We start from the raw sequence: 23932 nt of genomic DNA, 5'->3' as shown, positions 1-23932 counted from the left end.
AATGTCAGCAAGATTTAATAATTTTTTAAAATACCATACCAGATTTTAAATTTTTACATTAAATCAGTAGATAAATTTTAACGAATACATTTGACGATATAAAATTTAATAATAAGTAAAATAATTTGTATTACAGTTTGAAAAAATTATTAAAATGCTTGAGTGATAGATAATCATTTGAGAATATTCTCTTGTGCAATGAATAAACAGCACAAAATTTTGATCCACGTTCGAACTACATAAAATTAGTTTCACTTGAAGCAGAAAACAATACGAAATATCGGCAACAGAATTAGATTTTACAGCAACTAAAAGTGTAGCTCGTGAAAGTGAGAAAGCACGTAAGCTAGGGAGATAACTAACATTAGAACAGAGTTGCATGCAAACCAATAAAAAAGGCGATAAAATCGCTCGGCGTTTCACAAGATAATATGACAAATTTTGCAAATTTCACCCAACCGTAGACACCGACGTATCTAAAGTCAAACTAAAAAAAAAAACAAGTTCTTCTCACGATCGTTTCTAGCGAGTTGAGAAATTTGTCACTTTTTCGAGCCGAAAATATCGAGCACACACGGGCATAAAATCGTATACACTACCGGCCAAAAATTTGGAATCACTTGTCAATTTACACCAATATTGAATCTGTTGTAGAGATCAATTGCAATTTACCCCATTTCGATTGATACAATTTATAAAAAATTCGTTAAAAACTTCTCAAAATTGGTTAGTTCTTTCTGGAAATTTTTGTGTAACTTGCAATGCACAGTGATTCGAAAGATTTGGCCGGTAGTGTATACCGTAGCCCACGGGTACAGCGAGAGAGGAGCTAAAAATGGTCCTGGCAAAGATTCATTGTCGCCGAGAGACGAAACAGGAAGGATAAATTGCGGAAATCCGTTGAAGAATTTTATTTCATGGAGGCACACTTGAAACGATTGAAGATGCGTCGAACGGGGGGAGAGAGCGTGAATGACCGCGGAAAAGAAACGAGCGGAGGATATAAACGATAAAAAGAATAAGTAACGGGAGAAAGTATGCGTCAGGCAGGCAAGTAGTTCGCGTCCGCCTCTGTATGGGCGTCGAGAATCGATGGAATTTTCGCGACCGCCACACGCTTCCCCCCGGACAATCTTTATACCGTGATTTCGATCATTGCACGAGACATTTAATCGCAACAAGTGCCACCACTTGTATACCGCCCCGGACACGCTCCGAACGATACACCTTTAATCTCTGTAATTCCGATCGCGATGAAACGAGTTTCACGTGCAAACGGCTCGAGAGATTTTCTCTAAAACGGATCGACAGACTGAAACGTTTTGGTAGACAGCTGTTACTCGCGCACCGTTCTATTACGATTAAATATTCATTTTGTTATTATTTTTCGTTTTCTTGTTTTGCCGGAAGTAGAATGGTGTAAGTTACTCTCGTGATGAGATTGAAAGTTCGAACGATATTGGATGTTGTATCGATGAGTAATTTTATTTAGATTTCTTGTCTTTTCTTTTTTTTTTCTTTTAATTGTTGCTGAAATGGAAATGGAAATTATTTTTTATTTTTTTACTATTGTACCGAGATTTTTGCATTTAATAATTCTGTACTTGATTAAGGCAAGGTATGGATAACGAAAAATTATAGATGACTAAAGTTGTGAAAATTAGAATTTTCAGTTTTGACATTTAATAATTTTACACTTTATAGTAGAGATAAGGAAAAATTATAGAGACGACTAAAGTGTGAAAATTAGAACTTGGATTTTCAATTTTTATTTCAGATTTTTGCATTTAATAATTTTACACTTTATAGTAGAGATAAGGAAAAATTATAGAGACGACTAAAGTGTGAAAATTAGAACTTGGATTTTCAATTTTTATTTCAGATTTTTGCATTTAATAATTTTATAGTTTAGAGTGTAAAGTGCAAGTAACGAAAAATTGTAGATTAAAATTCTTATGAAAATTATACAGATTAAGAAAAAATTATAGATAACCAAACTTGTGAAAATTATTTTTCGTTATAATACAGCAAGATTTAACAGGAGAATTTGTTTGGATTTCCGTGATGAAAAGTGTGTCACAGAACTTTCGTTAATACTTTCACGTGTGAACACCGTTTAGAATAATAAAACCTAACGTAAGAATATTTCACAAGGAGAAATGTTATCGGTGAAGTTGGTTTGCATGCAAATGTACGTAGCTGCTTGCATAAAATAATGATTAGCCTAGGTTGCTTTTATTTCACACGTTTAGTGTTAGTTTCTCGATAGTTATTATTTACTGGAAATGAAAAGCTTTCGTGCACGTTTTAATAGAAGCAGAATATCGATTTTTACATGCAATGCACCACGTGTATAAATTAATCAGTTAAAATTTTCGAAACAAAGTGACACATACATATGTGCTTGCAAATATAATGAAAAATACGTTAAATTTTTTGAAATTGTTATTGAAAATCGTACAAATGACATATCATAAAATTAAATTCATTATAAAGTAATTTTCTAAGTCGTCCAATCAAATTTTTTACAAACTTCGTTCTGTGAAGCTAAAGTATAAAGGTACGACGTCTTTCTTTATTCGTGTAATGATCAATAAAAAAGACTTCTTACATCCAACTGGGCCACATGGTCTTTCCTACTTTTTAATAAATAATTCAACACAGTGCGGTCATAGAATTGAGCATAACCCTTGAGAATTACTTATCTGACTTGAAGGTGACATCCGATCGTGCGTCATAATCATAATAAAACGTGTACAAAATATAGAATAACGCGAATAAAAATGAGAAAATGTTAGTTTTCGATTCGTAGTTGATGAAACCTAACGTTAATTGATCAACTTAACGCGTATGTCAATTGTCACGGTGTTATCGTGTTCTTTTACAAAATAGAATTCACTCTTCTATGCAAAACCGTTTGAGATATTTCGAAGAAAGGCACCCTGCATGCTCGTGAAGTCAAAATTTTGTATGCTTAAGTTTGTTTAAATTAAAAAAAAAATCTTACTTTGGTCGACGAATCAATTTTTCGTTAATCGTGCAATGCTATTCAGCATCATGCAACAATTCTTTTTAAATACACCTAGATTCGTTGTTACGTTAATTTACTTCTTTGTCAGAAACACTTGCGAAACACTTCATCGGATCCACACAGTAGAATCTCGATTACGTACAACCTATTCAGAAAAATACTCAAAAGCCGTAAATTTTGATTAATTAATTTACAGTCGAATTTTTACATTATTTGCCAAATAATGTTCTCAATCGACGACCTTAAATCAACATTATCCACGTATTATAGCTTCACTACTAATTACCATATGTCGTTCGATCGAACAAAACGTAAACACGAAACATTACGAAATAAAACCCCCCCACGCTGTGTACAGTAAACGAGATTCTACGAATTTCATAATCATTCTGAGTGTCGTGTGTCGAATGGTAACAATCGCACGATTGTAGAGTGTAACAGAGTTGCTTGTTGAATGACGAACGCGATATAATTACATGTAAAATGGTGCCAATTAAAAAACGCTTGAAAAACAAAAAAAAAAAATGAAAAAAAAAACAGAGACATGCGAATTGTGATCTGCTGGATGATGCGAGCGTTGTTCATCTGCGGGGGATTTCACCATCTGAAGGTCAAAGGTCGTAAAGCGGAAACAAAGGATGCCCCCGTGTTAGCCCTAGCCCCGCATTCAAGCTTCTTCGACGCACTTCCGGTTGTCTACCTCGGCGGACCGAGCATCGTCGCCAAGGCGGAGACCGGGCGCATTCCTTTTTTCGGAAGTAGGTCTCGCACATTTGCTTTGTCAAAAGTCACCGGAGTCGTCGTTCCATCTCTTGAAATTGCTTTCTCGGGAATACTCGAAATGGTATTTCAATTCTCGAAAGATAAAGTAAAGGAATACGCTTTACTCTTTAGCTTTATCCGGGAATTTTTGTTTCCACTCGCGCGACACTTGTTCTCTTTCTTAATTTTGAAAATTGTGAAAAATTTGATTGAAATTGCTTTTCAGAAATTATTCAAAGTGGAGTTTCGAGTCTCGAAAGATAAAGTAAAGGAATACGCTTTATTCTTTAGCTTTATCGGGGAATTTTTGTTTCCACTCGCGCGACACTTATTTTCTTTCTTAATTTTGAAAATTGTGAAAAAATTGTACCAGTGAAAAGGCACTTTTTTCTTTGTTTTGGAAATAAGACGATAATTGTACGCGTTGCTCGAACGAATTCGAGAATTTCAGAAAGACGAATAACGATACACGAGAAAATATGTACAGTACGTTTGAAAAGTAGAAGTTACTTTCTTTGATTCCTTTTCCGCATCATAAAACGATGGAACACGACTCTAACAAATCTCATTACAGACGCGAAAATTTCATATCCTCCGCTTTTATTCCTGCAAGGTGAACCTTTGAATACAAACATATTCTTTCGTATTTCTCATTTCATGCTTCTACTTATTAAAAGAAAAATTCGTAGCAGCTTGCAAATGCAAAGGTTCCACATTTTAATTCAACTTGCGGTTCATGTTTACCAAACGAATCATTTCACGATTAAAAGGACAGATCTCAACAAAACGAGATCCTGCTTACCATTTTAGATACTAAGCTCATAAATTACAATCAATCACGATTACCTGTGTATTACAAAATCCATAAAAAAAGAAAATCTAGCAAAAAAAAAAGTACATAGTCACAACTCACATTGACAAAAAAAAAAAAAAAAGGAAGAAGAAGAAATGCTGAAAATAAGCTAACAAGCAAAATGTATATATGTGGTGAATGGGAAAATCTATATTGTTACTAAAAAAAAAAAAAGTCTGGAATAATGGGCATGCCTAACCTAACCTAACCTATAGTATGCTATTAACCGGCACTACTTAACGGTATGGGACACACTTGGAGCACATTGTGCTCGAATTACAAGGTTCAAAGGAATATACTCTGCTGTTACACCTATAAACGCTTCACGAGGCTATCATACCGCTTCATATATTCATTTCTCTCCCGCTCCTGATTCTCTTGATTCCTTTCCTTCGTACATTTTTCCCACGCTTTACAAAACAACCACGAACCTCCGATACACTTCGTGGTAAATAAAAAATACCCATTTCGTTCCTTTCTATTTTTTCATCCACGTAAAGAAAGGAAGAAAAAAAGGAGGTTTCTCGAGGTAGATATTACGAAGTACGTAAATATACCGATAACACGGATATTGCCGGTGCTCGTCGAGTAACGAACTCCACTGTAGCATAAACTTTCTCGGTACAATGTCACGTGGCTCTGTAGCAGTAAAGTTTCACTCTTGTGCAAATAAACCGGTGGTGTAGTTTTGCTGCCATACGGGCCATGTGCTTCTCTCTTATACGTGCGCTCGCGAGAAATTGCCCGGTGTATCTTTCAGTTTGCAAATAACTGGGCTGATGCGAAGTGCTCCCTATGTGTATACCGTGGAATATTGAAAAATACCAGCGGTACACCCCTGTTTGTAACGTTTGTAATCCGAGTAATCAAATTAACACCGTTCAAACACACGTGTTAGTTTTTACAGATTACTTGCAAGGGATAGAGTTTTTCAATGTTGAAATATATTGAAAATTGCACACACGAAGTTTGAAATTTTCTCTTTGTATTGGAACTTCAATTTTTAGAGTTTTTTTCAATTTTCTCGTCAATGTTCGATCCTCGTTTCGCAATCACTAGGCTAGAAATAATTTTCTTAAAGTTTCTTCCTAGTTTTCTTCTCTGCAGGGTCGCTGCAAATTTGTCCACAGATTTTTCTGTGACTTTGGACAGTGTTTTCGAGTACTTGTGCCTAGTTTATCTCACAATTTCTGGTGTTCAACCTCGTTATAAATATTTCAGTTTCTTTTTGTATTAATTATAATAAAATACCAGAGATGTCGATGCAAATATATTCCTTAAATATAATTGTCATCAATAAAACAGTTCGCATCTAAATAAGTATCTAAATCTTTCATCTAAACCTGATTTATTGTAAAACGATAAAGTGATGTCCCGTGACTTGTTAAAAAAAAAAGAAAAGGACTGTTCGTTCCTGTCGTCGGTTATTCCCAACGAAGGCAACTTTTCCAATCGATGCTAATTATTTCGTAACGAATTTCCAAACATCGATCGTGTTGAGAATATTTCGCGTGAAGTGACCACAAGGGAGAGTTACACGACGAATGAATACACGATTGTCAACGTAGAACAAATTAAGCGAAATTGCTTAGTACGAGAAAAACGAATGAGAATTTTCAATTTTACAGTTTGTCGCTAATATTCTGCTCGAGCATTCCCAGAGTAACACGCGCTCTCTTTCAGAGACTTGTTTCAAAAGGAAGATCAAAGGAACACGACTCGCTCGTGAAACCCTCAAGCAGCATTAATTATAGTCTAGGCTTTTAGGCTAGACTATAAAGAGTCAAAAAATGATACGTAATACCTTTTCAAATCTTCATCCATCACAAAAGCAAACCGAGCGAATTCTGTCCGAAAATACGAATTCTTAACACTTTGCCTACACGATTAAAGATGGTTTATAGAAAAATCAATAACTCTTGCGTTATCAAATATTTACATTGTAGAATATTTTATGGAGAGCATACTAGAAAGGAAGCACTCACAAGGATTAAGTAAATTACAGTTTACACTATAAAGGGTCATTCTATCACAAAAAACAAACCAATCGAATTCTGTCCAAAAACACAAATTACAAAGTTTGACCATTACTTCGTGTATTTAAAATCATTTAAAAAGAAATCGTTATACCTCTCATACTATCAAACATTTATCCAGAAACCTTTGGAGAAATCATGATAAAAATAGCATTTCCTATCGGCAGTATATTTATTAAGTTTTACACAAGTCCTATACCATTAAGAGTGTGTTCCAAAAAAGAAAGACAGATAAAACAAGGTAAACCCTCTTTTAACACGTTGACTGCCACGTCAGATTTACATGTTTCGCTCAGGAGACCACAAGAAAATTTTCATTACTCTAAGCATAGTATCATATTATGCTTTATTACTTTTTTTTTTTTTTTAATTAAATATAATATTCATTTTATCCGGTCAACGTGTTAACAGAGCATTCCTCAAGTCCATCCTTACCGACCAATTACCGACAAGTCGAAAAAGTTCCGATGCATATGAAAAGTTGAAAGAAAACCGACAAAGCAAAAGCATAGCTGCACGCTTAAACAGCGGCGAAATGGTTATATCTGCGTTCTCGCGGTTGGATTCTCGAGACGAAGTAAACAGAACGCTTGAAACCGCGGAACGCGCTAATGTAATTGGGATGCGTTAACCATGCTCGATTGAAACCTGCAGCAAAATAGTGCCCTGGCTGTGCTTTATGGGCCGGCTGACTTACCAAGCAGGAGGAATGAGAATCATTGTGCGCGGAAGACAGGCGACGAGGGCGGAGGCGCCGATCTTAGTGGTTGCACCCCATTCGACGTTCATGGACGGAGGGATCGTCTACATAACTGGCTTTCCTTCGATCATCGTAAGACGAGAATCGGGGCTGAACCCGTTCATCGGAAGTATGTGCATATTATTGAAAAACGATTTCAGGCCCGTTCTTTTTTCTCACGATTAACAAAAAGTCAACCCCTTGGTAAATGGTGTACTAACTTGTGCTGTCGCTGAAATTCAGCGATGCCGCGAAGGTTAATGATTATTGACTTCAGAATAATCTTTGAAAATTTATCTCAATTGTATCGATGTTATTGTATTTTGTATTTTTTATTTTATTGTCGATATCCTTACTATTTGCTGGTATTGAAGCGGAGATTTATTTGGAAATTTTAGAAAATATTTAGAAATAAAAGAAACGAGATAAGAAATTAAGAAATAAAATATTGTAAATATTTAGAAAATCAAATAAGAAATTGAGAAATAAAATATTGTAAATATTTAGAAATTTTTTTAATCTTCAATTTCAGTGTTAATCCTTGCTTCAATATGGATCTATGCGATTAATAATATGGTTAATGAAGATAAATATTGACAATATTGTTTACTTAATGAGAACAGTCGGAACAGCGAATGTAAAGGGTGAACGATGCAAATTTAAGACTGTTAGAGGTTTTCAAGTAGAAATTGCGTTGTGTAAATGTGTTCTGTTAGTATTGCAATTTATTCCTTCAGAGTTACAAATTGCTTCCTTGATTAAAGTCCTTTTTTTGGTCTTTAAATACAATTTGTAATTGGTGGATCAAGAGACATGTACAGTAAATTCTCCACAAGTGTCAGTCCGCAAGGAAGCTAAACCTGACACTTGTAGAGTCAGGGACTACGTTTTCGAGCCTCGCGCCCGCCTTTGTAGTTTGCCGAACGTAAATAAGTAAATGTTGTTCAAATTATATCGTGTTTGATATCATTTTCATCAGAAATATCTCACCAACATGTTAAAAAAAATTGCAGATGAAAAAAAGTAAAATTAAAGAAATTATATTTTTCTATTATGAATTGTCGAGCCGTGAAATCTCGTAAAAGAAACCGAGTGGTGTAACGTTACACGCTTGACTGACAGCGAGCGAGATAACATAGGCGTAGGACCATCTATACTGACACTTGTAGAATCCAAACTGACTGACACTTGTAAGATTGAAAGCCTTTGTCAGTTTTAATTGGAAAATCGTGAAAACCTTGATATTTAACAACTAGGATATTCAAATATTCTAATTGCAAGTTTTTTATTGTAACTTATTTAGATACTATGGAAGTTAATAATATAACGAATATCAAGTGTAATACTAACGTTTCAATCGTAGTTATAAATACGGCAAATAATATTAATGTTTCAGCAGTTATTAATTAAGATATTAATAGTGATTTGCAGAAATTACACTTTACGTGTATTTTCTATGAATCAAAGGAAAATTCGACAAAAGAAAGTAAGTCATAATTGACTTATTAAGGATTATCCCATTCACCACAACACATATACTATATTTACAGTGCGTTTAATTGAAGCACTTTTATTAAATTCATGAAAAAATTTAGTTTTTCTCAATTGTAAGAAAAGTGTAAAAAGAATTTTGAAGAATTAAATAATACAGCATCGAAGTAATTTTTTTAAAAGCGAAAAGAAAATTCAGCAATAAGAAAGACGTTAAATTGATTTAACGTTCACTTAAGTATATTTGATTATTTAATTCATGCAAATCAAAATCGACGACACCGTTTAAATTCTTTATTTCCGTTTGTTGTATGTGCCTTTTTCTATGATACGCTCGCAGAACTTATCAACTATACACAACCGGTCTATGTTTGGAGGGATGATCCGAATTCACGGCAAAATACGATCAAGGAAATTATCGAAAGGGCTACTTCGAAAGAGGATTGGCCACAGGTATCATTAAAAGACATTCCCGTCAAAAATAAGTGAATTACAGCTTTTCACTTTAATTCAAATAGAAAAGCAATACAATTTTTAGGAATTCAACATATGCTGATGTCGTGAAAATTTACTATCATTTGCAAATTGCATATATTTTGAAAAATAATTAAAAAAAAAAAAAAATAAAGAAAGGTATATTCAGAATAAACATCAGTTTTCTAGATGCATAGAAAATTGAATAATGTTTCGATTAAATTGCAGCTTAGTCGTCTTTTTGCGATAAGAGGTATATAGATAAACATTTAGCATACTTCTTGGTAATTACAATAGATAACAAAAACTATGTTTTAAAAATAAAAACTTACAGAAGGTAGCTTTCTTGAGAAAAAAGTGTCCATTTAAAAAATTTTTCTCAATTCTCTATACGTATATACTGGGTGATATGTAAATTAAACGAACGATTTCCTTCTACAGGTGATGATTTTCCCAGAAGGTACTTGTACAAATCGATCGTGCCTCATTACGTTCAAATCAGGTGCATTTTATCCTGGCGTTCCTGTTCAGCCTGTCTGCATCAGATACCCTAATAAACTGGACACTGTAACATGGACATGGGAAGGTCCTGGAGCGTGAGTACTACTTTTTGAAACTTCTTTCTTCTTTTCAAATAAAAAGAAAGACCGTAACATTCAACGTCCATGTTAAATTGTGAAAATTATGATTTTAGGTTGAAGTTATTATGGCTCACACTAACTCAACTGAATAGCAGTTGCGAAATAGAGTTCCTTCCTGTTTATAAGCCAAGTGAAGCTGAGAAAACGGATCCTAAGCTTTATGCAAACAACGTGCGCCGCCTTATGGCAGAGTAAGTGTATTTTATTAAACATCAACAAATGCTCACGTTACGACAATTCCAAATAGTCATTTAACCTGCCTATTTTACTTACGTACAATAGAAAAATAATAGACAGAGTGATAAAAGAAGAAGCGATAGATGTAAGATCTCGAAATTATAAAATTATTTGAGAAATATTAGAAATGAACGTTTATTTATTTTCCAGAGCATTACAGATCCCCGTATCGGATTACACTTACGATGATTGCCGGATTATTAGTAAAGCTCATCAACTACATATACCACACGCGTCCACCATAGTGGAAGCTCATAAACTTCGTAACAAACTTGGGTGTGTTATCATGCATAGAAAGAACAAATATACAATAATGAATATTATATTAGAAAATAACGTGAAGCTTGTTATTTTGGTAGCTTGATAGCGGCCAAGACAGAAGAAGAGTTCGTTCAAAAGAAAACATTGGACTTTAACGAGGAAGTTAACTTGGACAAATTCGCGCAGATCCTCAGAATAGACGAGAAAGAGCCTACTACTCAACAACTCTTTCGAATACACGACAGAGTCTGTATCGTTTGTTATACTCGTTATTTAATTTGTTATATTATAACGGCTATCTATATACAATTTCTTTAACAATTAATGCAAATGTTCACTTAAATATGTACATTTCGATTGTTACAGCAAGGAAAAGGTAAAATAGATTTGGAGGAATATTTATTCACAGTATTAGCGACGACAAACGCGAATTCGGAACTCGACAAAATCGAAACAGCGTTTGCAGTAAGTACGAACTTAAAAAAAAAAAAAAAACCCCTCGAATTATTTATATTACTTATATTATGGTTGATAGGTGTGCGGTATGAAATCATTGTCAGAAATCACTAAAATGGGTTTGAGAAAGGCTCTAAAGCTCTCGTTAAACATACCAGAAGAAGAATCGGACAAAATCTTTCAAAATGCGAAAATCGACATTGCCGATACGACGGTAAATTTCGGTAAGTACTGCAATGTAATGTATATACGACGAAAAAAAAAAAGAAAACATTAACTGTTAACGATAATATCTCCTTTTCTTCGTGCTTGTGTGTTTGCACAGAATTCGTGTTAGCCGCGATATCAGCACGAACAGAATATGCTCATATATTCACTGAAAATACCGAGACGAGGAAAAAAAACATTTGAGAATATTTAATCGACTCGTTCCATGCTCATCGAAGGTACAGGACCCACCGCGTCTGTAGCAGGCCGCTTCTCAATCAGACATGCGTCAGTCCTGTATAAATCTGTTCCATTCTTGCTAATATTATTACCCTCTCAACGAATAGATAGCCATTTTTTTTTTTAGTATTATTGTCGTTGACGAAGCAAGAAATGTCGTTTTGGTGAGAATTAAGGAAATGAAAAACGGAACGAGAAGATCGTATAGTAATTTATTAAGGAGTCGCAGAAGAAAAAAAGGAAAAAGAAGAAACGAATTATTGTCTGGTGTTCGTGTAGCGAACCTATCAAACCTATTACAGTACGAAGTCAATTTTCGAAAGGGTCGACGAAAAACCCGGGAGTATAAAGAGAAGAGAAGCAATAAAGAAAGATACTTATTTATTATTTAACACGCGTTTCAATGATTGTTTAATTTGCTACGATATGACTGCTTTAATTTATGAAGATTTTAATTTTTATATCGTGCTATTCTTTCATACGAGATTGTATAGTGCAAACATACGAATATATAGTTATAGGGACATACACGGAGAACAAGAAAAAAACAAGTTGGTCTTTTTTTATTTATCACGCGGTTCATACGCATACGATAGTTGTGATATAGCTTTCTTTTTGTTTCAACAGCAAGGTATTAATAAAAAGAAGAAAAAATGAAGAAGTACCACATGTTTTCGTTCAAAGATACATTTATCTCACGTTGTTAACTCGCGTAGAGCTTACTATAAAACTTTCCCCCCCTCAAAATTGTCACTTTGAAATTCGAAGTCATGTAAATAGTATTACACAGAAGGTTTCTTAGACGTAAGCGTACGCAGGTTCCCCTCCCCGTGTAAAAGGTAATGAAGCACGATGAATAAATTGTCCACGCAAAGTAAAATTAGTCTTAGTATTATTATCTAGATTGCTCAGGGTACTGATTAATTCGAGGATTCACGCGTTGCAATAAAGCGTGTGTGACCACATCTTGTTGGCTACCGGGTCATACAAACTTAACCAGAGTTTCTAATATGTCTAAGGTAACCGAACATGTTTAGGACAATGCATTTAGAATAAATATATTATAAAATTTATTCTTTGCACGGTAATAATACATGCTACAGTATTTAATATTTAATAAACGTAAGTACATATACATGTGCACACGTATATATGCATATGTACGTAAAGAAATGATGATACGTTGGTCATGAAAAATAGTGAAAACGATTATATCATCGTATATACGCATACATACATTATATACATGTACTGTATATCAATATATATGTATATACGGGAAAATATGTAATTGTATATATATATATAGATACAATAAAATATTCTTACAATATATGAACTATTTTTAATAAATTTGATTAATTCTTTTCATTTGTTTACAGCGAAGAAAACGGTGTTATCGTTTTATATCTATATGATGATTTTAAGTACAAATATACACGTACATTAACTGTAGTAGATCTATGGTATCACACAAAATCTTTACACGTGATAAAAATAAAGACTATTTTGTTTTGTAATATCAAACAGTAATACAAAATGAAATTGCCTTTACAGACGTTTCAACGTTTAATAATCACAACCGATTTATATTTGAAATCTTTTTTTTAGTAAGAGCACGATAACGTTATATGATACATAAACTATCTACAATACACAAGTGGTGAGATTCACTTTAATAAATATACTATAACTTCACGTAATATAAAATAACAAACTATACACTTCACTTATTTGCAATACTTTAAAATAAGTAATTGTGTAAAGCATTATAACTATCTTAGTAATCAATGGTTATATACTTAATTGTGCAGTTAAAAATCAAAATTAATATATTATTTACTGACTTTTGCTCTACGTTGTTTAGATTTAAATATTAAAAACAGCTGAATTTCGTTATACTTGTGATTTTAAATTACATGTTAAAAGGCACACCATTATAGTGATGTTTAATAATATTCATCTTCGAACTTATATCCTGATTATAACGATGTAAATTTTGTGCATCACTTGTACCGTTAATAGATAAGTACAATAGGTGTTAAAGTGAAAAAGAAATTTGAAAAGAAGCAACAAAAGAGAATATAAAATTGTGAAAAAAAAAAAGAATAAAATAAAAAGAAACAACTATTTATAAAAGTAATCAAAAGACAAAGACTTATCTTATTTCTTTCGAAAAATACTAGACATACTTGGTGAACTAGTTTTCTGTTGAAATATCTTGCTCACTCTTTGTTTCATGTCTTCTACACCTTGCCCCACATTTACTGTAGCCATTGATAACGAAAGACCCGAACTCATTGATAAAGACCTGTTAGAAAGCACAAGAAACGATAGGTTGCAAAATTATTTTAAAAATAAACACAATGTTCACAGCAGGTCCCATGTTTACCTTTCCATTGGTTTTGAAAGATCCTGCCGCGATTCTGCTTCCCTTAGAAGTGACCGAACAGCTTCTTTTTGTTGAGGTAAATATTGATTAACCAACTGTTCGAGACACTTCAATCCTGGCAGCAATACACCAGAAACACACTGATTACTCAGCGGACAATACACCAGAACAGAATATGCTTCGACCAAAGCACTAACAAGATCAATTTTACGACCTTGTTGTAATGTCGATGAAGTGATCCCCATTAATTGTGTAGCTATAACTGTACAAGATTAACAATTTTAGTTTTATATAATCGGAAGTAAAATTTAATAAACGCTCACCGTCTTCTATGTAATTTTGAGGACAATTAGGAGCGATAAAAGCTAACGTTGAGACCAACGGAAGTGCTAAAGTGGGCGGAACACCCTGAGGTTCTTTAGCAATGGTTTCTAAAGTTAAACGTGCTTTATCACGCATCTCTCTTACTTTGCACTCTGTTATTAAACGACCAAGAGAAGGAATTGCTGCAGATCGAACAGTTCTACAAGAATCGCAATATTAAATTATGCTAATTGCCCACGTTGTTTCAAAATTAATAACTGAACTCATAGATTCGTAAATCCGACTTCTAGATATAGGTGTGAATAGAATCGCTAATTTGAAATAAATCAAATATTTTTAAATGTATCTTACATATCGGGATCACTAACGAGTGTTACAATTGCAGGAACTACCTTAGTACTTGCTAACCGATCGGAAACGTGAGCTATCACGCAACTAAATAGTGTTGCGGTTGCGCATCTTACGATAGGTCTTTGGTGCACTACCCCTATAAAAAAAGGGAAGGAAGACATAACTTGATTACTAAATTTCTAACAAAAAAATAAAACAAAAACAAAATGGCGCTGAAAATATTGATGCAACTAACCATCCCACAAACCACTAAGGACATATTCTTGCATATGTTCTTGAGTGCATAACATAATAATTGCAATCTGTAAACTAGTAATACTGGTACCACTCATGGATAAAGCAACAAGGAACTGTTTTAAAGACTTAGAAACCTCTGTACCATTTAAAGTCGACAATATAATTAAATATGTTGGAATTAAAGTTAAACTCATATTTTTTTTATCTGTTGATAGGGTCGTTAATTGTTGCTCAAGTTCAGTTACTTCAGATACGAATATTGGTTGAATCTAAAAGCACGGGGGTTGTTAAGTTATACTTACGATAAAATATCTAAACATGACTGAAATGTTAAATTTACCCTTGTTTGCGTGATATATCGCCCAAAACCCAAACATAAAGAATGAACATACGTTAAAAGAGCATTTAAAATGTTCTCTTGTGCAGTTTCGACAGATTTTACCATTTCCAAAACGTCCACAACTCTGAAAAACGTTAATCGTGAATATACGAAATTGTCAATTAAAAACTTAGCTTAAGAAAACGAAGTACAATCTATTTGTAAACCACTCTAATTCCGGCCATGAGTCATTTTCCCATGTATTTGTAAAAAATGTATTTAGAAGAGTTGCTACATCTACATCGCCGTCATAAAATACTTTTGGATTAACAATATTGGAATGACACAAGTGCAGGAAGACCTCAGCTGAATCATAACATATATATCAAATTTAAAATAACTTCATAATTAATTAAAAATATTTTATAAATCAACTTATAATTTTATACTCACGCAAATCAGATGACATGCCATGTTCAACATAAGTTCTGACTGCATCAGTATCTACTATACAGATAACCATATGTGGAAGTAAATATTGTAATACTCCAATTGATGACACTATTCTTCCTTCATCTATGTGGTCTTTGTTAGGTGAGTGTTGGGAATGCCCAGACTTTAAATGACTTTTTACTTTAGATATTATACGCGGTAAAAGATGTGTTTGCAATCTCTTAAGAGAGAGCGCCCATTGAGCTAAAATCGGTAAAAGTATAGAAGATGCGACTTCAACAGCGGTAGGCGATGTGTCATAAAGTGCCGTTAAAGCTAATTCTTCACACTGGAAAAATAATTGTTACCAATGTAATTTATTTAAAACATTGTAGTGCATGTTAAATAATTTTCTCCTGTATGCAGTACCTGAAAATATTTATCAGGATCATCCATTAAAGCTATCAACAGTGCAAGACTTCTAATTACACTAGCCCTAACTGCAGGGTCTTTATCTTCAAGTAACATTTGCTGGAGCATAGAGAGCATTAACGAATTTCTTATTTCTACTGACATATATGGAGCTAATACAGAACAGCACTCAATAGCTAGTAACCTCTTCTCAGGGTACTTGTGCTGACTTTGTTCCCAACAAATAGTCAATATTTCTTCACCTTCTATTGGTTCATCCTCAAGTTTTGCCATAGCAATAAAACCTAGTATTAAAACAAGTAGGTAAAGCAATAATTTGTTTAAAATACATAATTACGTTATACATAATAAAATGCATTAACCAGCTAATATTAATTGTCTTTCATCTTCTTGTGGTCTCTTCTTTAAGCTGAATAGGAGCTGTAATAATTTTTCTCTTTCTCCGGAGTCATTATGAAGCCGAATTGCACTTAGTATTAGTGGTATAACTTCTTCGCGTTTATTTAAGATAACATTGGGTACGATACGAGGTAATGTTTGTGCTAAAATTTGAACGAGAGTGTCGCGTGTCACTCCATTTTTAAAAACTTCTTCTGCCGAAGAAATTACGGAATTTGGTACATTTACTAAACAGTGTGTTATCACCTCCATTTTAAACTTTAGCGGTAGATGTCTAAAAACATTTATTTCTTGTAAAATATTTCTACTAGAAAAAAAAAAAAACGTATATTATTCGTGGAAACATTATACCTAGATGGTGGATTTGGAAGGATAGATATTCCTTCTGAGACATCCACCCTAGGTAATTGAATTCTAGTCCATTCTTTATCTCCAGGATCTGTTTCACCAAGACTAACAACAGCTGAAACGCTATCATCTTCCTCTGGTTCTTGAGTAACGTTCGATGTATCACGAGCAGGAGTTTCAAGAAGTTCAAACTTATCCGGAGTGGTAGAATTTGAATTTATTGTTTGTATTGTACCGCTACTACCTTGCTGTATTAGAATCACGTCAATTATAAGAACGTAGAAAATATTTTTCTAAGTCATTTATTATACATGATTTCGATTTATACCTTAATCGGATTTTGAGATAAATTTTCATTTGTGGTGGCAATAATTTGTTGCAAATCCAATTTTTCTTGTTCTAACAATACAGTTTGTTGTCTGAGTTCTTCCACTTTTTTTACCTATTGAAGATACTATTTTTTTATAAATTATCTTAAGTAGGAATAAAGCCCAAATTTTCAAATGCATATAATTTTTACAAACCATTTCTTTAAATTCATTCTTTTCTATCTCAGACTCTACCTCACAGAAATCTGTTTGCACACCAACACTCACAGAAGGTGACTTATCATACCCATTTGCTCTCATATATTCCCTATAAATTTGTAATAATTCTGCTGGTTTTGGAATATTCAATCCCACATCCTGCCAATCTTCAAAATCCTGATTTTCATTTTCATCACTAAATGTGATTGATGTCAACTTGTAAGAACGTGCTAATAAATATTCATTAACAAGAAAATTTACAGCTCTTTGTTCATGAGGTTTTATTGGGGGTTTACTGGCTAAATGCTTATCAGAGCACTTATTAGGTGTAGTTCCTTCAGACTCTAAAATATTAAATATACCAAATTATTTATTGTAATTTCAACTAGTAAACTGTACTAGTCAAGATGAAAAAAAAAACCTGTTACTACAGTGAGATTTGCACGAAGAGCAGAAATGCTTTCCCTGGCCTTTCTTAGTTCAAACTCTAAAATTGCTACTCTCTCATCAACTCCTGCACCATCTTCTGAATACCTTGTCATATCAAGTGAATCTAAAGTAGCCTGACTAGAGGACCTAGCTAATAAATAAAATGCAAATACTATATTATATTATTCCTGCAGTTTCTTTTACATATTTAATTATACAATTTATTTGAAAGAATGCAAACTATAAATACTGAAGTAGGACTTATGATTCATAAAACTTTTTGCATATTTTGTCATTTTACTGCAATAAATGAATAATAATCACAGTGTAAGTATAAAGATGAAAACTTGCAATAATATTAGATTTGTGTGTTAGTCTATATATGAAGTATTTTTTATCATTTTGACTGTTAATAAATTTCTATGACAAAATAGATGACTCCCATAATATTGTACATACGCATAGGAGTATAAGGTTCTGGTTTAATATTTTGAATTTCAAAATGATTCGGATTCGAAAAAAATTCTCTTAAAATAGGTAATTCTTTCCCAGCTTCGCATAGTTCTGCATGTAATTCCAAGGCCGTTAATAAAAGCTTTTCGTTTAAAAGCTTATTAGCGATTTCTTCGTAAGATAACGATGTTTTTACAGTCGCAGATCCTAAAATAATATATAAACATCCCATATTATGACATTTTCATGCAGAAGACGTCGTATTATAAAAAATTAATATACGAGAGTTTGTTTGCTCCAACTACCGATGACGTGTATACATTCTACATGCATCAATGACACAATTTGTATTTGTCAAAATGTTTTTTATTTCGCGTTTTGATTTCGTACAATAAACAAATATTATTTTAAAAATACAAGGCATAATGTTCATTTGAACAAAATTAACTGTTAAAAAATAATTATTACCTTTACTGTCTGTAGACAGAGGATCCCTAACCTCCTGTACAGCACCAGCCATAGCTTTCACTTTGTTCGAACGTTAACCGAGAATGACATGTCCATCTAGGTTGATGAATAAAATAGTAACCCACTCAAGCGCGTGCCATGCTTTCATTAATTTAATTAAGTATATTAATAGAAATCACTTGACTCTGCGCGACACATCACATCATTTACGATGACAACAAAGCCATGTTACCCTCCGTGATGTCAGTACACTAGCGCCTTTCAAGTGGCAACTACGAATACGTCAATTACTTAAAAGTTTATGTTAATAACGCATATTATTGTTTGAATATAATATCGAAACGAATTTATATATTTAACATTACCTTATCAAATTTCGTTTAGTGAAATTATTGCTTAAGTAATATTAACGCCTACCAATATACAAAATTAAACTTGCATACTTTTATAAAGCTCTCGGAATGTATGACACTAGCGTAAAACTAAAACGTTATTTGCTTGGAAATATTTAAATTATTCGCAAAAGTCTTAATTACATGCCTGATTAAATAGTATATAAGGTATAAATTTGTAAACATACACATGTACTTCAAAAACATAGTTCTTTATCTTTCTCAGTACAAGTTTGAAGCAATTTGAATATCAATAATTTCTTAGAAAAATTACAAATAAAATATAATTATAAGGAAATAAATGTGTATAAAATCAATACTTAAGCAGAATAAGTATTACAGATACAAGTGGTTTTGCATTATGTTACACTTAAAAGTCTAAACGATCCTGTAGCTTGTTGCACATGGAAAACCTAACAAAGAACAGGGTCTGAAGTGTACCGAACTACGCTTTAATTTATTACAAAGTCACATTTATTAGTCTCAGCTCAGCTATCTCAGCGTAATCAATAATACGAACTTGTTGTTCTATATACAATCTACCTTCTGCGCGTCTTTTGTCAAATAATAATTTTTTAATAAGTAATAATAGTAGTAATAACGTGTCAAATTTTTTCGAAATATTTTTTAATTTTTTTTTTTTTTGCTTTCGCCTCGTTGATATTTTTATAAGTGTGCTGAAAAATCGGTATAAATGTAACTACTAAAGGAGTAATATTTTACCGTGGTAATCATCGTAGCTTAGAGAAAACTCGGAAGGACTGTAACACCGTTTTACGTTACCCTATATTACTATTGCAACGTTATTTAAAGTTGGTTCGTTTAGATATATGGTCTTACAAAACCATTTAGAAACAAGATTGGCCGAACGATTATTCTAAATAACTAATACGAAATTATTAACATTTTGTTCCTACAATTCGTTCAAGCACCATTGGCTGTTTAGTATATGAGCGTTTGAACAAATTGGATTTGATTAAGTCTAAAATTATTACTTCGTTCTTGATTTACTATCATTGATAGATACTACTTTGTAAATGTCGATAATGAACTTCGATCGACGCTAGCATGCTAATATTAATTCTTACAACTAGATCACTACCGTCGATATTATCAACGATAAGTTTTTTTCGTTAGTCTTGTCGAGTTTCATGGTGTTGTTGGTAGCTACGACACTTGATCCGTACTGATACCCTATTTTCTTAGATTTCTATTTACTTCCTATCATCACGTCATATAATTAACAACTAGTTTTAATTCGAACAATGATTTTTTTCGTTACATACCAATATATTCAATTGTCTCAGCAACCAACGGTAGAATCAAAAACAGCATAAAATTTATATAAAGTATTACAGGTCTTCCAGAATTTTTCTAAGTTATAATTATTTTATTATATTTTCTCTAACCAGCAATCGCCATCTCAAGATTTCACTCAGATTGAGATCAGGAGACACAAGGCGGCATAGTACTTTTTTTTTTGATTGGTATCAATCTAAATCTAGTATTTGGACGAAGTGCGAGGATGGGTCGTGCGTGCTTTTGCTTTCTAAATCGAGCGTGCGAATCTCATAAAATCGTTTTACTTCATTTAGCCACAGATAGCTTACTTTCGTATTTTCTTCGCCAGTTAATAATTTATTTTCATTAATTCATTTGATACGTGTACTAGTCTTTTAAAAAAAAGAAAAAGATGAAAGAAAAACAAAAATACGAATGCGTAATTATGTATACGCGTGTGTTTGTATGCGTGTGTGTATGTGTGTTATGAAGGATGATTGGAATTTGTAGAGCAGCCCTGAGAAAGAGCGATCGACGCGCGTGGAAATAATGTGTACGTGAATTAAGGCAATGTTGCCTGTGTGAATCTGATCTGTATGAGAATGAACGTTTCACTGAACATGTGAATTTGGGAATTACTTATTATTTACTTTTTTTGCTTTACGTTAACTTTTAACCTCAAGTCTTAAGAGCTGTGTGACGTGCATCTGCACACCCGTGCCTCGAATTTGTATACAAATGACAACCTTCAACACTAAATATCGATACTTCTGTAAAAAAGTAAACAGTAATCAATAACACTTGTAACTTTTTTTATTTTTTCCCAATAAATGTATAGTATATAAACTTACCGTCAGGCAACTCGTATAGTTTTCTAGGAAGAGAGGCAAAATAAGGATGCCTTAATGCTTCTTCAGCTCCTATCCGTTGATCAGGATTTAACTGTAGAAGCGATGACGCCATACTATCACCTTCGGCAATATCATAGAGTCTAGGAAATGAAAGACCCAATTTTCGCGGAGGATTGAATCCTCCTAGTTTATGTCGTTTGTATCCTGGCAGGTGCGTAACACCCGGCCAAGTTTCTTCAGTAGGAGTACCCAATACTTTGAATATTTTATCAAGTTGGTCGTACGTACAGCGTACACCTGGGAATGTTGGTTCGCCAGTCAACATCTCCATAAATATGCAACCTACACCCCACATGTCAAGCGAGGTAGAATACTCTGTGGAACCCATAAGAACATCAGGTGGCCTGTACCATAAAGTCACAACTTCGTTTGAATACGTATGTGACGGTACTGATTTAGCTCTCGCTAGACCAAAATCTGCTAATTTTAGTTCCCCTATTTCACTGATTAACAAGTTTTGCGGCTTTACGTCTCTATGTAATACTCTCCTAAATGAATGTACAATGAATTAGTCTCCAGTAATAAATTTAACAACTTAAATTTATATATATATACATGTCTTTACCTGCGATGACAGTACGCTAATCCTCTTAATAGTTGAAATAGAAACAATTTAACATTTCGTGGATCTAAACCACCATTACCGCTTCCATACCTCTCCATGTATTGAGATAGATCGGTATGAACATATTCAAAAACAAAAGTAAGAGTTTCACGCGTATGAATTATATCGTGTAAGGTAACGATATTGCTATGCTTCAATTCTTTGAGAAGGCTTGCCTCGCGAATGGCAGTAAATGGAGCACCTTCTTCCTCTTGCAGTCTAATTTCTTTAAGTGCCACCACTTGATTTGTAAGGTGACTATAGCCTTTGAACACTGTGGCATATGACCCTTCCCCTAATTGTTCAAGTTTTATATAAGCTTCAGATTTACCAAAAGGAGAATCTCCCTGTAAGTACGAGTAATTTTTTAATATTACAATGTCGAGGGAATGCAACGGGATGGAAGAATAAATGTAACATTACCCCAAATGCTGAAAATCTTTTGGTTCTTCTAGGAGGTTCTGGCCCAAGGAAGACCTCTGACTTGGGTCGCGGTGGACGTCGAGGTCGTAAGATTACTCTTGCTTCTTCGCGTATATCTTCATCGAGAAGCTTGGAATCACTAGAAACGGAAAGCTGCCGATGCACTCTCTCATGGTCGCCCACACCTGTCCATTCTATGACATCCAATTTCGTCCTTAAAACTTTCTTTAAAATAACAGCAACAGGAATCCACGTAGAATCATAATCCCTTAGTATTTTATTAATACATAAAATCTTATGTTTATACAATGCACCTTTATTCAATAATACAATAACATATTCTGTCAATTAAACTGTACTACTGACTGCTATTAATTACTAAAATAATAAATGTTTACCACAGTTATCACAGGCCAGTGCAAATGTCTTTCATAGCAGTCATTCACATAACTTATGTCTTGTGAAAAACGAAATGCTTAGCTTCTTGGTAAATGCTGATGCACTTATAACTTTTTCACTTTGATAGATAGAGTTACATTTCATATTATTTATGATTTATACATTAATACAACTGCTTTTATAGCAAATTAATTGCACACTTACCATAACGGCGATCCTTATCTGCAGGTATGTTGCCGTTTGGTTCTAAACGGTCTAGGAACTCCTCGGAATAGCCATTATATGGCAGTTGACCCCTGTTTGCAGCATCATCAGCCTCTTCTTTTGATATTGCTGAAACAAATAAAATAATAACATTCATAAATTAAAACTAGATAACAATGTTTAAATTAGTATTTTGCAATATTCTTACATATTAGACATAAATAAATATCAGAATAATAATTAAGCAATAAAAATAAAGCTATAAGTAATTAGTAATATTATCACAGAACATAAAACAAGTATCAGTAATGATAAAACAAGTTTGTGAAACCTTTAAAGAGTTCAGAATGATATTAATGCTTCTATAACACATCTTATGTAATGAAAAAATACTGTACTATGTATCAAGTATCAAACTATTCTTGATGTTTCATTTTACAAATTACTTCAGATAGTACATTTGTTTTATATAACATTTAATAATTGTATTTATACTTACAAAGTCTTCCAAAGCTGTGGCTAAGCCGTTTTTTCAGCTTTTGTACTCTGCTAAGAGCACCTCCCTTCTTCTCCCGCATTGTCACAGACCCTGTGCATAATAAGCGCAATCTTTAGCAACTGTAAATCAAAACAAAGATATATAAATTCATACATTGGCATACTGTAATATGTGGCCAAGAAACTCAGAATAATTCAAACATTATGGACTATTACATGTGTGATGACATCATGCAGTGTGCAATGCCAGTGTTCCTCAATCTTATGATTAATGGTAGCAGGGATGTGTAAGATATATTTGCCTTGGATAAAGTGCATCATATATAACAATATTATCAATGAACACTTCTTTTGCACAGAAGAACATAAAAGTTTGTCCTGCTTATATAGATAATGATATTTTTTCTTCTGTTAAATAAAGTGATGATTGTGCTATGTAACAGTCTGTTCGTTTAAACAATGAAACAGTGGAGCAAAAGAATTTATAATTGCTTGTACAAATGCAAATGACATTCTTTCTTAATTTATGTACCATATAAGTATGTATGCTCAATTCGAAAAGACAATAGAAGCAGTTGTTCATTGCATTGACCAGGTTATTCTATTGAAGAAAATTAATACCTAATTGAGCAATGTATAAAATTTACAATCATTACAAAATTACATTAAAAAATTAGAAAT

The 23932-nt window shown here is 33.2% G+C and overlaps 3 protein-coding genes across 9 annotated transcripts in view; 1 reads left to right on the top strand and 2 right to left on the bottom strand.

The window, feature by feature from the left end:
* Positions 1 to 12294, top strand: part of LOC108573154 (lysophosphatidylcholine acyltransferase) — a 26474-nt gene extending 14180 nt beyond the window's left edge. The window contains exons 3-11 of the mRNA XM_017935538.1: positions 3572 to 3789; positions 9253 to 9365; positions 9828 to 9982; positions 10081 to 10218; positions 10415 to 10540; positions 10624 to 10771; positions 10892 to 10990; positions 11061 to 11205; positions 11307 to 12294. Of these exons, the coding sequence (XP_017791027.1) occupies positions 3572 to 3789; positions 9253 to 9365; positions 9828 to 9982; positions 10081 to 10218; positions 10415 to 10540; positions 10624 to 10771; positions 10892 to 10990; positions 11061 to 11205; positions 11307 to 11392 (1228 nt within the window). The 3' untranslated portion in view covers positions 11393 to 12294. The remainder of the gene's footprint in view (positions 1 to 3571; positions 3790 to 9252; positions 9366 to 9827; positions 9983 to 10080; positions 10219 to 10414; positions 10541 to 10623; positions 10772 to 10891; positions 10991 to 11060; positions 11206 to 11306) is intronic.
* Positions 12295 to 13591: 1297 nt separating this feature from the next.
* Positions 13592 to 18664, bottom strand: LOC108573159 (lisH domain and HEAT repeat-containing protein KIAA1468 homolog). The gene is made up of 16 exons (XM_017935547.1): positions 18540 to 18664; positions 18078 to 18278; positions 17611 to 17769; positions 17187 to 17533; positions 16991 to 17104; positions 16666 to 16910; positions 16278 to 16588; positions 15913 to 16199; positions 15505 to 15832; positions 15264 to 15417; positions 15073 to 15196; positions 14731 to 15001; positions 14496 to 14631; positions 14144 to 14343; positions 13821 to 14082; positions 13592 to 13739 (listed from the first exon to the last, which is right to left on the bottom strand). Exons 1-16 carry the CDS (start codon positions 18589 to 18591, stop codon positions 13592 to 13594), a joined length of 3339 nt encoding a protein of 1112 aa, XP_017791036.1. The 5' UTR covers positions 18592 to 18664.
* A 1701-nt stretch (positions 18665 to 20365) lies between these two features.
* Positions 20366 to 23932, bottom strand: part of LOC108573145 (cyclin-dependent kinase 14) — a 5264-nt gene continuing 1697 nt past the window's right edge. For 2 of the 7 annotated variants that reach the window (XM_017935523.1, XM_017935527.1), the window contains exons 2-7: positions 23253 to 23342; positions 22754 to 22882; positions 22151 to 22371; positions 21689 to 22074; positions 21064 to 21611; positions 20366 to 20982 (exon numbers count right to left, since the gene is read on the bottom strand). In XM_017935523.1, the coding sequence (XP_017791012.1) occupies positions 20891 to 20982; positions 21064 to 21611; positions 21689 to 22074; positions 22151 to 22371; positions 22754 to 22882; positions 23253 to 23342 (1466 nt within the window). In that variant the 3' untranslated portion in view covers positions 20366 to 20890. Of the gene's footprint in view, positions 20983 to 21063; positions 21612 to 21688; positions 22075 to 22150; positions 22376 to 22749; positions 22883 to 23252; positions 23372 to 23932 lie in introns of those variants that run through there. The other 5 variants (XM_017935525.1, XM_017935522.1, XM_017935524.1 and 2 more) reach the window with 4 other exon arrangements.

Source organism: Habropoda laboriosa, unplaced genomic scaffold (genome assembly GCF_001263275.1).
Source record: "Habropoda laboriosa isolate 0110345459 unplaced genomic scaffold, ASM126327v1 scaffold124, whole genome shotgun sequence".
Taxonomy (NCBI): Eukaryota; Metazoa; Arthropoda; class Insecta; order Hymenoptera; family Apidae; genus Habropoda; species Habropoda laboriosa.
This window is presented reverse-complemented; position numbering and strand designations above follow the sequence as displayed.

Bases quoted from the DNA above. Each gene is read 5' to 3' on its own strand.
- LOC108573159 (XM_017935547.1), bottom strand. From the start codon at position 18,591: ATGGCTGGTGCTGTACAGGAGGTTAGGGATCCTCTGTCTACAGACAGT. The intron at 17,534-17,610 runs GTTTTTTTTTTC...TTAATATTTTAG, and splicing joins AAATCTCACTGTAGTAACAG to AGTCTGAAGGAACTACACCT. The intron at 15,002-15,072 runs GTAAATTTAACA...CCGTGCTTTTAG, and splicing joins GATATATCACGCAAACAAGG to ATTCAACCAATATTCGTATC.